Source organism: Neolamprologus multifasciatus, chromosome 18, assembly GCF_963576455.1.
Source record: "Neolamprologus multifasciatus chromosome 18, fNeoMul1.2, whole genome shotgun sequence".
Taxonomy (NCBI): Eukaryota; Metazoa; Chordata; class Actinopteri; order Cichliformes; family Cichlidae; genus Neolamprologus; species Neolamprologus multifasciatus.
The window spans coordinates 12,254,793-12,268,843 of record NC_140456.1 but is presented as its reverse complement, the minus strand read 5'-3'; the positions used below and the strand labels follow the sequence as shown (position 1 = coordinate 12,268,843).

General features: G+C 38.6%; 2 protein-coding genes across 2 annotated transcripts; one reads left to right on the top strand and one right to left on the bottom strand.

The window, feature by feature from the left end:
- The first annotated feature begins 7,246 nt into the window (after window positions 1–7,246).
- cdcp2 (CUB domain containing protein 2) lies at window positions 7,247–11,350 on the top strand. Its single transcript, XM_085140446.1, has 6 exons — window positions 7,247–7,957; window positions 8,166–8,513; window positions 8,928–9,269; window positions 10,266–10,619; window positions 10,736–10,914; window positions 11,045–11,350. Exons 1-6 carry the CDS (start codon window positions 7,891–7,893, stop codon window positions 11,348–11,350), a joined length of 1,596 nt encoding a protein of 531 aa, XP_084996572.1. The 5' UTR covers window positions 7,247–7,890.
- tceanc2 (transcription elongation factor A (SII) N-terminal and central domain containing 2) lies at window positions 10,075–13,763 on the bottom strand. Its single transcript, XM_085140445.1, has 4 exons — window positions 13,334–13,763; window positions 13,116–13,257; window positions 12,647–12,840; window positions 10,075–12,326 (listed from the first exon to the last, which is right to left on the bottom strand). Exons 1-4 carry the CDS (start codon window positions 13,430–13,432, stop codon window positions 12,138–12,140), a joined length of 624 nt encoding a protein of 207 aa, XP_084996571.1. The 5' UTR covers window positions 13,433–13,763; the 3' UTR covers window positions 10,075–12,137.
- Between the last annotated feature and the right edge of the window lie 288 nt (window positions 13,764–14,051).

Sequence of the window (14,051 nt, the reverse complement as noted above, 5' to 3'; positions counted from 1 at the left end):
CCAGTGAATAAAGGGCACTAAAACAGCTTAATCAAGTGTTTTTGCTGAGGGCCAAGATTTAAGTCTGTTTGTGTGCCTGGGTGCTCCTCTCCTCCTATGAATTCCTATTATCTGAAGCATTTACATGGCAGTATCACTATTTGAATGATGAATTAAAAGGCTTTTGCCTTTTGTCCAAAACAACACAGCCGTTTAGAAAGCTCAGTTGGAACTGATATGCAGAGCTCTGCTTTTGATGTCATACACTGATGTGTTTGCTGTGATATTTTTAAGTACATTAAACAGAAATTTCACTTATCACTGACGAGAGTGCATCATAAATGGTGCCTTTCAAAATAATTTGTTTTTTTAGTAAAACTAATATTGAATGGTTTGTGTTTTAGGGGTTATTAATCAGTTCAAAAGACTTCCAAACTTGCATTTTGGTAGAGACATTGCCATGCTGTTTACTACAGACAGTGCTATAGGAGAATGTATTTTTGATTGATGTAACAGCTTATTCCTTTGATTTTTATTTATTTAAATATTTAAAAAGTGGGGTTTTTTGTATTTGGCACTGAAGATGTGACCTGTTTTACCCCAACAAGCTTGGATTACAAATTTACTACAACAGAGATGATGAAATTGACTTAAAAACTGACAGAGCTAACTGAACAATACATTCTTCGAAACATGGTGTTAAGAGAGCAAATAGAAAATAGCAAAAAATGGCAGTATATTATAGGCACTGTATACAAATTGCAGATGTAGCCAATAAAATGTCATCCACTGGGTTGTGAACATAAATTTTGAAGCTTTTATTAGTAATATATTGACCATATTTGTTATTTTCATTTTTTGTTCTTTTTGCCATTTTGTTTGTGTCTCTGGCAACTGCCAGTTAAAACCACAACAGAACAGATATCACAATTATAGACATTCCATACATTTAAAAAATAGACATCTCTTTATCAACAGTGAGTGAGAAACCTGAACCTTTAACATTATACCTTGTACCTCTGATCTTACAGTTATAACATAATCACCATACAGAAAGTGGACAGCTGATGCTACAGAGCTCGGTTAACAAAGTGTATTCATATGTTATATTGGTCCAATGTCTAAACACAGATATTATAGTTTTACTTGTACAATTAAGAGCACAACAAACAATTGTGTTTGTCAGTAAACAAAATTAAAACTACTTCAAAATGTACCAGCACCATAAAAATGGTGAAGAGTTCAAGTTCAGTGTCTTCATTGTTAAGCCTAGAAGACAAGACTTCAGATACCTGCACTGGCACCACCTGCCAAAAAAACATATTTATTCCCACTCTAAAGTTGTACATTTTAATATGGCAGTCTGTGGACACTGAATTACTATTGATGCCAGCCTTGAGCAGTAATTCCAAAAACTAATCTTTCAGCACTTCTGCTCTGGCTTCAGTTTTCAGTCCAGAAGGTTAATGCTTGCTTGGATATGGAAGGGTCTCGTAAACGACAGAGACACACAAAAACTTGAACTTGGCTCATTTGACAACTCACTGGCCATCAAATACAAGCAAGAACAGTTTCCTGGCAGATCATTTTGAAGTGGGAATGAGATTTCAACCGATTACTAAAAGCCAAAAACCTTTTAGGGAAACGCATAATTATGATTTCTCTGACAGATATTGTAGTATGGAATTCAATTTGTAACATAATGTCAAGAATAATTTCAATATTCACAAAAAATAGATTACTACCACGTGAAATAGATACCATCATCATTACTCTATTGTAATGGAAGAATAAAAAACTTAAAGGATTGCTTCTTTCATTGCAGTTTTCCCCCATCGGCAGTGAATGTGACACATATTTATTGTTCAGTCCTGCTCTTTGCTTTACATTCCAACAAAAAGAGAAAATGAAATGATTACTTTACATAGCACTATAAATCGTTCTGTGGTGTGACATCTGACATGACTTCAAATGAACATCTGTTGTCTCGAACACATCCGTTATGTTGATTCTAAAAGCAATGTTTTTCTTCTCTTGAGGCACATACCACAGGGAAATAATTATGCGAAGAGGCTGCATGGATGAGAACAATCATCCTTACAATAACACAATCTTTATCTCTAATTGAGACCCAAGTGGACAATGACAGCATAAGCCAATGAGACCCACTAAGCATGGTAACGACCTAAAGGGTAACACGGTATCCAATCCATTCTTCACCTTATGACCTTATAATTTACACGACAAACAAAAATAACACAAAATGAGGCGAAAATTACCAGTTACCAAGAACTTGCAAAGTGCAGACACCGTGACATTGCAAACAAGTGCATATGTGGGAGAGTAACAGTTAAAATCACAAGTGTTACACAGACTTTAGCTCAAGATGCAACTCGAGGCACTTTAGATGTTTATATTCACACAGTGACATTATAGCATGCCATCAACTCAAACAGAGCTCATACTCACCTCACTAGCCCTTAAGCAATTATGCTTAAGCAAAATTCTGGTAATGGGCCCTTCTGTCTGAGCCTCAAGCCATGTAAACCATTTGCCATTACCACCCAATCACACCTGACACTCTAGGCTCTCAGTACAGTCCCGCCTCCTTTATTTTGCTTTGTGTGCCAGTCGAGGAATAAGAGAATATTCAGAACAAGAGATATACCCACGAGGCGGATGCTTAACCCTTTAATTGTTTGCTAGGCATCACCTCAGCTAATATGAGTCACTAAACTGGATTGTGCTTTTTGGTTTGATGCAACCATCTGCCAACCTTTATAGGAGATATGTGTTTATGTTTTAGGTGAGTGAAATTCTAGGATTTAACTTAAATGTTATTTACTCTTTGTAAGACGCACCCTTGGCCAGGGATACAGCTTATTAACCAAATTTGGTATTTAACCAGGAACTTAGGTTTCACTGACTGCACCCATTCTACTCACAAGTAGAGGCTTCAAACCACAAATCACCTCATTCATTATTTTTGTGCAGTGTAATAATAAGGTCATTGTGAAAGATGAGACATGTTTTGTGCTTTAAGTCAACATGTTGACTCAAATTTCTGTCAGCACTTTTGCCAACATTCCTCTCTAAACATTTTTTTTTATTTTTGTTATTATCATTTTTTTTCAGCTGGCATAACATTTGATTTACTTTGACAGACTAATAGTATATAATTTCAGGGCTGTCGTTTGGAGTGGAGGTTAAGGTAAATTTGAAATATGTAACTATTAACAATAACTTTTATTTCTATTTGTTTAAAAACATCTCATCAGTGGTTTAGTGTTCTTATTTTAATCATACTGACATACAAGGTATATATATATATATATATATATATATATATATATATATACAGTGGGGCAAAAAAGTATTTAGTCAGCCACCGATTGTGCAAGTTCCCCCACTTAAAATGATGACAGAGGTCAGTAATTTGCACCAGAGGTACACTTCAACTGTGAGAGACAGAATGTGAAAAAAAAATCCATGAATTCACATGGTAGGATTTGTAAAGAATTTATTCGTAAATCAGGGTGGAAAATAAGTATTTGGTCACCTCAAACAAGGAAAATCCCTGGCTCTCACAGACCTGTAACGTCTTCTGTAAGAAGCTTTTCTGTCCCCCACTCGTTACCTGTATGAATGGCACCTGTTTGACCTCATCATCTGTATAAAAGACACCTGTCCACAGCCTCAACCAGTCAGACTCCAAACTCCGCCATGGCCAAGACCAAAGAGCTTTCGAAGGACACCAGGAAAAGAATTGTAGACCTGCACCAGACTGGGAAGAGTGAATCTACAATAGGCAAGCAGCTTGGTGTGAAAAAATCAACTGTGGGAGCAATCATCAGAAAATGGAAGACATACAAGACCACTGATAATCTCCCTCGATCTGGGGCTCCACGCAAGATCTCATCCCGTGGGGTCAAAATGATCATGAGAACGGTGAGCAAAGATCCCAGAACCACACGGGGGGACCTGGTGAATGACCTGCAGAGAGCTGGGACCAAAGTAACAAAGGTCACCATCAGTAACACACTACAACGGCAGGGAATCAAATCCCGCAGTGCCAGACGTGTTCCGCTGCTGAAGCCAGTGCATGTCCAGGCCCGTCTGAAGTTTGCCAGAGAGCACATGGATGATACAGCAGAGGATTGGGAGAATGTCATGTGGTCAGATGAAACCAAAGTAGAACTTTTTGGTATAAACTCAACTCGTCGTGTTTGGAGGAAGAAGAATACTGAGTTGCATCCCAAGAACACCATACCTACTGTGAAGCATGGGGGTGGAAACATCATGCTATGGGGCTGTTTTTCTGCCAAGGGGACAGGACGACTGATCCGTGTTAAGGACAGAATGAATGGGGCCAAGTATCGTGAGATTTTGAGCCAAAACTTCCTTCCATCAGTGAGAACTTTGAAGATGAAACGAGGCTGGGTCTTCCAACATGACAATGATCCAAAACACACCGCCCGGGCAACAAAGGAGTGGCTCCGTAAGAAGCATTTGAAAGTCCTGGAGTGGCCTAGCCAGTCTCCAGACCTCAACCCCATAGAAAATCTGTGGCGGGAGTTGAAAGTCCATGTTGCTCGGCGACAGCCCCAAAACATCACTGCTCTTGAGAAGATCTGCATGGAGGAATGGGCCAAAATACCAGCTACTGTGTGTGCAAACCTGGTAAAGACCTATAGTAAACGTTTGACCTCTGTTATTGCCAACAAAGGTTATGTTACAAAGTATTGAGTTGTATTTTTGTTATTGACCAAATACTTATTTTCCACCCTGATTTACGAATAAATTCTTTACAAATCCTACCATGTGAATTCATGGATTTTTTTTTTTCACATTCTGTCTCTCACAGTTGAAGTGTACCTCTGGTGCAAATTACTGACCTCTGTCATCATTTTAAGTGGGGGAACTTGCACAATCGGTGGCTGACTAAATACTTTTTTGCCCCACTGTATATATATATATATATATATGACATCATATATATCATATTTTCTGTGTAAATTCTCTGCTGCGTTTTTCTACTCTTTAATTTTATATCAAAAACTATCACTAGCAAGTCAAATCTCATCTCATCTGGTGCAGTTAAGTAATGATAGTATAGCCACAATTGCCAGGAGAATGTTAATCCCTTCTCCTTTCTGTTTCATAACCCGAATAACGGATTTCATTGCCCTCATAACTATAGAGGGAGGCTTAGCTCATTATTGGCCGTAATCCAGTCTGAGAGTTCTCCCAATTGGCGGCGCAATGACAAATCAGTATTGTCCTTGGTATAGAGAAGGTGGAGATGTTAACAAAATCATTGCAATGGAGAAAAAAAACTATTTCTGGCTGTAAGGTAACACTGGACAGGACTACAGGGTACAGGGCTGTAGTGGAGTGTTCCTGTTTAAGTCCCTGTTTAATTTTGCTTGATCACCACTGCTTTATCTAAAATATTCATTAAGTCAAGAGGTAAAGCTCTAAGATTTAAATATTATTAATGCACCTTGATCTCACTGTTTCACCAAAAGTTATCATTAGATCTTATCTCTACAAATATACCATGCATTAAATGACATTAAAAGACACATTATGCCAAGAAGTCACTGGATACAGTTGTACATATCATAAAACTGTGGTGATTAACTGTTTCATGTAGTGTCACATGCAGAAATTCAATTTTTCCACAAGATAGTCTCTGCAATCTAACTCCTGTCAAGATCTCATACTGAGTACAGAGTTGATGACTTTAAAGGCCATAGCATGTGAGTTACAGCATTTTTATACCCATCAAATATGGTGGCATTGCCATCCTGTAAGAGACCACTTTAAGTAGGATAGAGATGTTTCATTATGCAATGATCACTTAGAATAACTTTGGAATTACTCTTCCCTTTAAAGAAAAGGCTGGACTCCAATCATCAAATGCCCCACGGCAGCATAACAGAAACACCTGATTCCCACAATGATTGTTAGTTTTTTCCCTTTAATTTTTCACCTGCTTATATAAATTAGATTATGTAAACTATAAAAACCATTCATCACAAATAGCAGTTACCACCATAGTCTTGCAGCTGAGTTTGACAGTCTTCATTTGGAAAAACATGTTTAGTAAACAGATTTTTTTTAAAACACACACAAATATAGCATTTGCCATTGTGTGGTTTCAATTAAAAGATGCTAGACAGACTGTGGAGTGTGCCCATCAACAACAGCATCCACTCTTCACAACTGCCAAATGTCTAAATAACCACCCACTTCTGATATTTACTAAAATTGCTTCTTTCTTTTTTTTAATGTTCCTGAATATCATTTTAATACTCCTTTCATGCATTTCTGGAACTAAATCATTGAATTAAACTCTTCAGTCAAACGTCTGCTATTGTGCGACTGAAGTTCATTTTTATTCTGCGGGAATTCAGTTTCAACCTTTTTGTTTTTTATAGTATTTACTTGCTAATAGGTGATTTAATTGCTCTAAACACTCGGTATCTTTCAGAAACACATTTCACTACTGCCCAGCACCCACATCCTTGAACAATGACAAGCTTTCAGAGAGGACAGAATTAAAATTCAAAGGCAAGGCGGTTCATTTTAGTTCCAGGAACCCCTGTGCAAAAACACTTGACTGATTTTAATCACATTCTTATTTATTTCAGCTTAGAGCTTGACATGACTTTTTAAAACCCAGTGGTGATTTTCACTTTATTTTCACAGTGTAACAGCACCATCTAGCAGGTTTCTTTAGGAATTAGTGTTGCTCACTGAAGCTATTAGACGTGCTCAATCTAAAAGCCTTGCCTTTACGGCACTGCTGGAATAGTAAACATTTATTTGCAGAATAGGCTTTTACTAAGAGTACTTTTTCTCCCTGTCTGCTGTGCAATCACATTGACTCAGGATTACTGTCTACATGTGTCTCCACCGCTCGGCTATAAGGCTGCGAAAACAGACGGAATGACTCATGGAATATGATTGGCGTTTGGCAAATACCACAAAATCTCTGTCTGAGAGTCGCCGCATTACTCTTCCCATAAACAGAAATTAGAGTATAAACTGAATTTGCATTAAAAAGGTTTGCATTTTCTGAGGAAAATTACCTTACTCATCAGATACAATGCAGTGGCACGGTCTGTGTTTGTTTGAATTTAAAACAAGCACATTATTACACAGAAAATGAGCTCTTTAACTTATACGAACAGAACTGCCACAAAGCAGTTAGGAAGCATTTGTTGAGAATAAAATATTTGATATGATAAAGTTCTCGTCCTCCTGAAACCCATTGTTTTAAAAATTGTGCTTAGCTCATCTGGTACAATGAGACTATTCAAACAGAAGCTGCAGTTGTGAACCTCAGTAGTAACAGAAACAATAAACACTATTTCTGCGCTTCACCTCATTATATATACTCAAGTGCATTAAAATGCAAATGCATGCTTAAGCTGCTTTAACAAACACAAAGCCTGCACAGTGCCCTTATTACTTTGTGACTGTGGGATCTTTTCTTTCACGTCACATTAATGAAGCCATTTATATTAGTGACAAATACGATCATCCTTCTCTCCTTCTTCTTACCTCTTTATTAACTCCATTCGCAGCTGGTGTTTAGTGTACTGGTGTATGTGTGTGTGTGTGTGTGTGTCATTAAAAATGTATAACATCTCTCCAAACAGTGTCCTGACAAGCCACTCATGCTCATTGGATATCAGTCATTAAAATTTAGCGGAAAGGCAAAGCATGGCCTAGGCAGCTATCAGGTTACTCATTCAGGCTACGGATGAATTTTTCAAAGTCCTCTTACCTCTACAGGCACCGCTGCTGATGTCTCAAGGCTGTGCGCTCTGACATTGCCGTTGTGCGTTTCTGCCGTTATTGTAGCCGGGGTGTGACAAAAGCCAAATCAACAATAACAACATGACTCTCAGGGTGACTATACTGATTCATTTAGTACTGCTCTTTGACAAGGCTGATTCTAAAAAAGGTGAGTTGCCATTCTTTATCTTGATGGAGCAAGCTTAAATTTCATGGGAGTGCTTTATCTTGCAGGTACTGTATATAGAGAGAATGGTGAGATCCAATTGTTCAATGTCAGCTTGTAATACACTTTCACAGTGAACCATGACTTCTTTCTCTGAACTGAAATGAAATGTTTTTTCTGTTTTGTTTTGTTTATTTTTTGTCATTATAAGGAGTCAAATGTGGAGGAATCCTCTCTGCTCCATCTGGCAATTTCTCCAGCCCAAACTTCCCAGGCCTATACCCCTACAACACACACTGTTCCTGGCTAATTGTGGTAGCAGAGGGCTCCTCTGTCCTCCTCACTTTCCACTACTTTGAGCTGGAGTACCATGCAAGCTGTGCTTATGATTACATTAAAATATACAATGGCATATCTGAGGATGAAGGGAACCTCCTCGGGACATTTTGTGGTGACATCTCTCCACCTCAATTCACCTCTTCTTGGAATGTCATGTCCATCATCTTCCATTCAGACCGCCATGTGGCCTACAGGGGCTTCACTGTTGGCTACAGAAAAGGTAGCTTGTTACACTTAATGCAATGTGACAGGGATAGTTGGCCAAAACTTGAGTTGATTTTGTCCGGCCATATTTAGACAGTTTAAGTCATGTCTTGTAGGTGAAATTTCTTGGCTTTGACCTCACTTAAATATTGTATATTATATTCAATTAGAGCTCATACGGATGCTAGTGGCTGCGTAGGTGAGGCAAATTTCACAAAACCATAATGCTCACAATGAACATATTATCGTGTTTACAATTTAGTTACTGTTTTATTTTCTAAAAGTTGCAGAACTATTAGCATGACTATAAATGTCTGAATTGTTGCCTAAACTTTGGCCTAACAGTTACCTATAAAAATGCAGCACACTGAATAGAAAGTGTGCATGTGGATTCCAATGCAAATCTAAATCTGCATTTTTTCTTCTCTAGATATGTGTGGTGGAGTCCTGACTGGTCTATCTGGAGTAATCTCTAGCCCTGGCTACCCCCAGGAGTATAGCAACAATGCCGACTGCTCTTGGGCCATCCATGTGTCTAACACAAGTGTGGTCACCTTGGTGTTTTTGGACTTCCAGCTGGAAAACAATGAAGGATGCAACTTTGACTTTGTAGCCCTGTTTGACGGCCCAACAGTCACCCACCGGCATCTGGGTAAATACTGTGGGACAGATAAACCCCCCAACATCATCACTACTTCCAACCAACTTCTCGTAGTCTTCAAGTCTGACTTCAACATTGGGGGACGTGGGTTCAAGGCCTACTATTATTCAGGTAGGTGAATTTGATTTCAGCTTTCTCACATCAATATGCAAAGTGCTTTTGTATTTTTTCTCCCTGAGTGTTCATGTTTTTGGTGTAAATGCAGAAACCTAAAGGTAATTTTTTTTTTTCAATTATCAACAATTTGACATTCGACCTAAAGCAAATTATGTTTAAAAAATACCTGTTCACTCACAGAACAGAAAATCTATCTTGAAACCCACAAAAAATCTATTTCAAAAAGCTAAAGATCAACAGGGAACATTTTGTGAGAATGGATTTTGTTGGATTTTAAAAAATAGAGAACAATGGATTTTATTATTGGCTAAAGGTATTGCAGCTCGACTGAAACAAGCCACAGGAGATATCCAGAGCATGAAACAATATACCCTAACAATCTGATCAAATAGAAGCATTTCAGTTGCAAAGAAAAAATCCTCTTTCATAGAAACTTGGTAAACACCACTATCATAAACACAAATGTAAAGGTCCTTGACTGGTCTAGGGACACTCGAGTTCAGTCGAAACTGCAGAGTAACTTTTAGAAAGCTGCTCACAGACTGTGCCCATTTGACCTTGTTGAGCATAAGCCAGCTGGCAAAAAGGATAAAAAAAAAAAAAACAACTTGAAGAGACACCTGTATAAATGCCATATATAACCCCAGTCCATCACAGATCTAACACAGAGAGGCAGACAACCACACAATCTAATATTCACACACGCAGCCAACTTACAATCACTGATTAAATCAGTCATATAAACATGTCTTTGGTCTGTGGGAGTTAAACAGAACATCTGGAGGAGGCTCTGGTAATGTCATTTGCCCATTTAAAATGTATTTGCCAGACACAGTGACCAGGATCTTAAACATAAACTTTTAGTCCGAGACTTACATGAGGCTGCATGGAGAGGATGAAGTACAAAAAAAGCCAATCATAAAATGAACGCAGTGCAGCAAGCTAACATCTGCAATCCAAATGACTATCTGAACTGCTGTACTTTAATAGGTGAGTGCCAGCAGGTGCTGTCTCATGTGAGTGGCAACTTTAGCAGCCCAAATTTCCCCAACATCTACCCAAACAACATTAACTGCCACTGGAGCATCATTCTAGCTGCAGGCTACCGCATCAAACTCTTCTTCCCCTTAATGGACTTGGAGGACCGCAACAGTTTATCAGATGAGTGCGACTATGACTCTGTCGCAGTTTATGATGGGAATAGCCAGACAGACACTCTGATGGGACGCTGGTGTGGCAGGGAGCATCCTTCTTCTCTCGTCTCAAAGGGCAACAAATTGCTGGTCGTGCTCAGCACAGACAGAAATGAAGCACACAGAGGATTCACCGCTTCTTATCAGGGAGGTAAATATTCCTTGTACAGGCGTATGATTAACTTCTAAAATATCTTTTTGTTAACTTTTTCCATATCATTCTTATGCTGCTCTTAAAAAGTGTGATTTTTTTTCCCTCAATCCAAGTGGTGCCTGTAAATGTTAGCTGCACAAGATCAGAATTCACCATTGTGATACCCCAGCAGTCCTTACCTCAGCTGGACCGTGAGAGCATCTACTTAGGAAACCCGACCTGTACAGCGCAGTTAACGACCACTTCATACAAGATAGTGGCTCAGTTTGTCGACTGTGGTACTGCCAGCCAGGTGACTAACATGTTCTCATTTACTGGCACACTATAATAGGCAGCAATTTGCCCTATTTAAACTGCTAAACATTTGTTGCAGACACTTGCAACTTGCTTCTATTAATACTGTATCTAATGATCCCTTACAGAAACATCAGAACATCACCATGCTTGTAAACAAACTCTACATTGATTTCTCTGATGGGAAGCAGGAAAATGTACAAGAATATAAATTGCAGTGCGATGCCCTGCGGAAAATAGCATCAGTGTCCATCATTTCTGCAGAGGAGCGTCGTCTGGAGGAGCAGGCCCAGCAAACTGACAATGGTAGCAGTGGCAGTGAAGGGGATCCAGAAGCTGAGCCTCATGATTTTAGTGATATTGTCTTTATCAGCATTTGTGTTCTGGCTGTTATTCTCATGGTTATAGCTATTGTTTGGCTAGTGCTTCTTTAGCTAGCTATATAACACCCAGCACGCCCCTGCGGGCGGTTTATCCTTCAAGCTCGGGTCCTCTACCAGAGGCCTGGGAGCTTGACGGTCCTGCGCAGTATCTTAGCTGTTCCCAGGACTGCGCTCTTCTGGACAGAGATCTCCGATGTTATTCCCTGGATCTGCGGGAGCCACTCGCCTAGCTTGGGAGTCACCGCACCTAGTGCTCCGATTACCACGGGGACCACCGTTACCTTCACCCTCCACATCCTCTCGAGCTCTTCTCTGAGCCCTTGGTATTTCTCCAGCTTCCCGTGTTCCTTCTCCCTGATATTGCTGTCATTCGGAACCGCTACATCGATCACTACGGCCGTCATATATATATATATATATATATATATATATATATATATATATATATACATACATATGTGATTATATTAGCTCTTCTTCATCAAAGACAGGACTCCAGCGTTTAAGTTGTCATGCTTTAAATCATGTTTCGTATAAAAATGTTCATTTACAAGACAAAAAAACAATGCACCTGTTGAAAAAAATGGCTACATTATTACATTACAAAAGGAATAGCATTAATATCATCACCTCCAGTATTCTTTACAATGATTCATGGGCAGTTGCAAAAAGTGCAAGGCTACTGATGTGCCACAAAAAGATTTTTTTTAAACTTCTTTACAGAAAATCAAGAAAACAATAAAAATAAAAGGTAAAAAAATGTGTGCATAAAATCCTTCTCCAATTGTATTAAAACTATTTTCCATATACAGCTGGCTCTACATAGTTTATTATTCTGTTATTTTTTGTATTTAGAGACCAGCTTGTTGACTGCTATTGTGCTGTTCTTCACCTGAGTTCTGACCTCAGGGTTGTGTTTGAAGGCAAACACAAGTGCTCTAACAGTCCGTCTGTATGAAGTGCTGACCAGTCGGGAGCTCTGGTGAAACACTTCCCTCTCAATGTTGTCTATAAGACCAGAATCTTCCTGTAGGTGAAAGATGAACAGAAATATTTCAGGTATGAGTCAGACAGAGAACAAGTAGCTGTAAGATGAACAAGCATTCAGATACTTCTTATAAAAAACATGCCAGTGCTGGGAATGGAATATTTTAAATTAATAAATGTGCATAAGTTAAAATACACAAGTTAAAATAAACAGCGATCAATAAATCATATATGCTGATTTTCAGGCTTACATTCAACATGTAACAAGATAAGGAAGGAAACGGGAAGAAATGAAAATAATTAAAAACAAAATCTTTCTAAAGCCATGTTTCACGATTGCCCTGAGATTCTCCATCTTACCTTGACCTCTAGTGCTTCAGACATGAGCCTTCTAGCGTTGCTCCTGAGTCCTTCAGACTGTTTGTCTGAGTGCACTTCAATGGATGGCTTATTGGAATTCTCCTCGATGAACGTCCTCCAGTCCGTGTAAACCTTTGCTGCCATTGAACTTACTTCGGGATCCAGATGCTTTCGCATTTTGTTGACAGTGTGACCTTAGCAGAGTGATGTTTTGATTACGTATGTGAATATTGTGAATTTGACTGGCCTGGCATTTATGAGGAGAACACTGTTTTAATGAGTGGTTTGCTCTTCAGAGTTATAATTCTCATGTAATAAGAGAGTAAAAGCAAACTCAGCTCACACCTACATGTGAGCTGTTATTCTGTTATAAAGGTTGGTTGTGCAATCTTTGAACTAAAATGGAAACTTAATTGACTTTCTAACGACAGCCCATCTGTATAAAGAGTTATTAAAAAATTGTGTTTACCTATTTTCGTGGACTTGAGCACCTCCTTGGAAGGGACCTTCTTACTCAGCTCTTTCAGGGCAGTCAGAAGGTTGTCTTTGCTCTGTTCTGGCAGCTCCAGCATTGATTTGTAACGCATGATGTCCTCAATAACAACCACTCGCTTTACGAAACACAAAAGGCAAGCAATTACTACATAAATGCGTTAACACACAATACATGCGTGCCTAATGTCTTACCCGTAGAGATTCAATTGTAGTCTGTTTGTACACCTTTTCGTCTGTCTTCGATTTTTTAGGTGCGTCTCCCTTAGGAAGCCGCACTACAAACTTGTCCATGTTCAAAGGCAAGCCAGGAAGCTCCTTTGCAGAAAGAATGAGATTGACAAATTTTAATACAACAGTTTGACTAAAAAGAAGCCGATTTCCTACGTGGTTCAGCTAACAGCTACTTTCTGCCTTTCGGGTAACGTTGTCTAACTCAAGCCAAATTTAACTGAATAAATGCTTTGCCAGTGTTAATTATGTAATTCCGCTATAGTCTAGTAAAGGATAACTCCATATTATTGCTACAACTGCGATAAATAATCTCTTTGATAGAGCTAACAGTAGCTGGATGGCTATGGTAAATAATGGTAGTGGCAATGTTGCCTTTACGTACACTCGGAAACAATGAATCTCTTCAGCAGATTAGAAAGATGTCGAAGCCCTCATGTACAAAATTTCAGTAAATAAATGACTAACGTTTTATATAATATGAATATTAATTTAAAAGTAATATAATACTATTATTATATTAGTATCATTGTTAGTATTCTCAGTAAAATGTATTTTGAATAATTTGGCCTTATCTTCCTCTCTGCCTTTTCGGATATCAGTCTTTATTTATTTATTATTCTTGCTTCGGAAAACAATACAAATGAACATATAGATTTTTCCACTATTTATTGTTTGATTA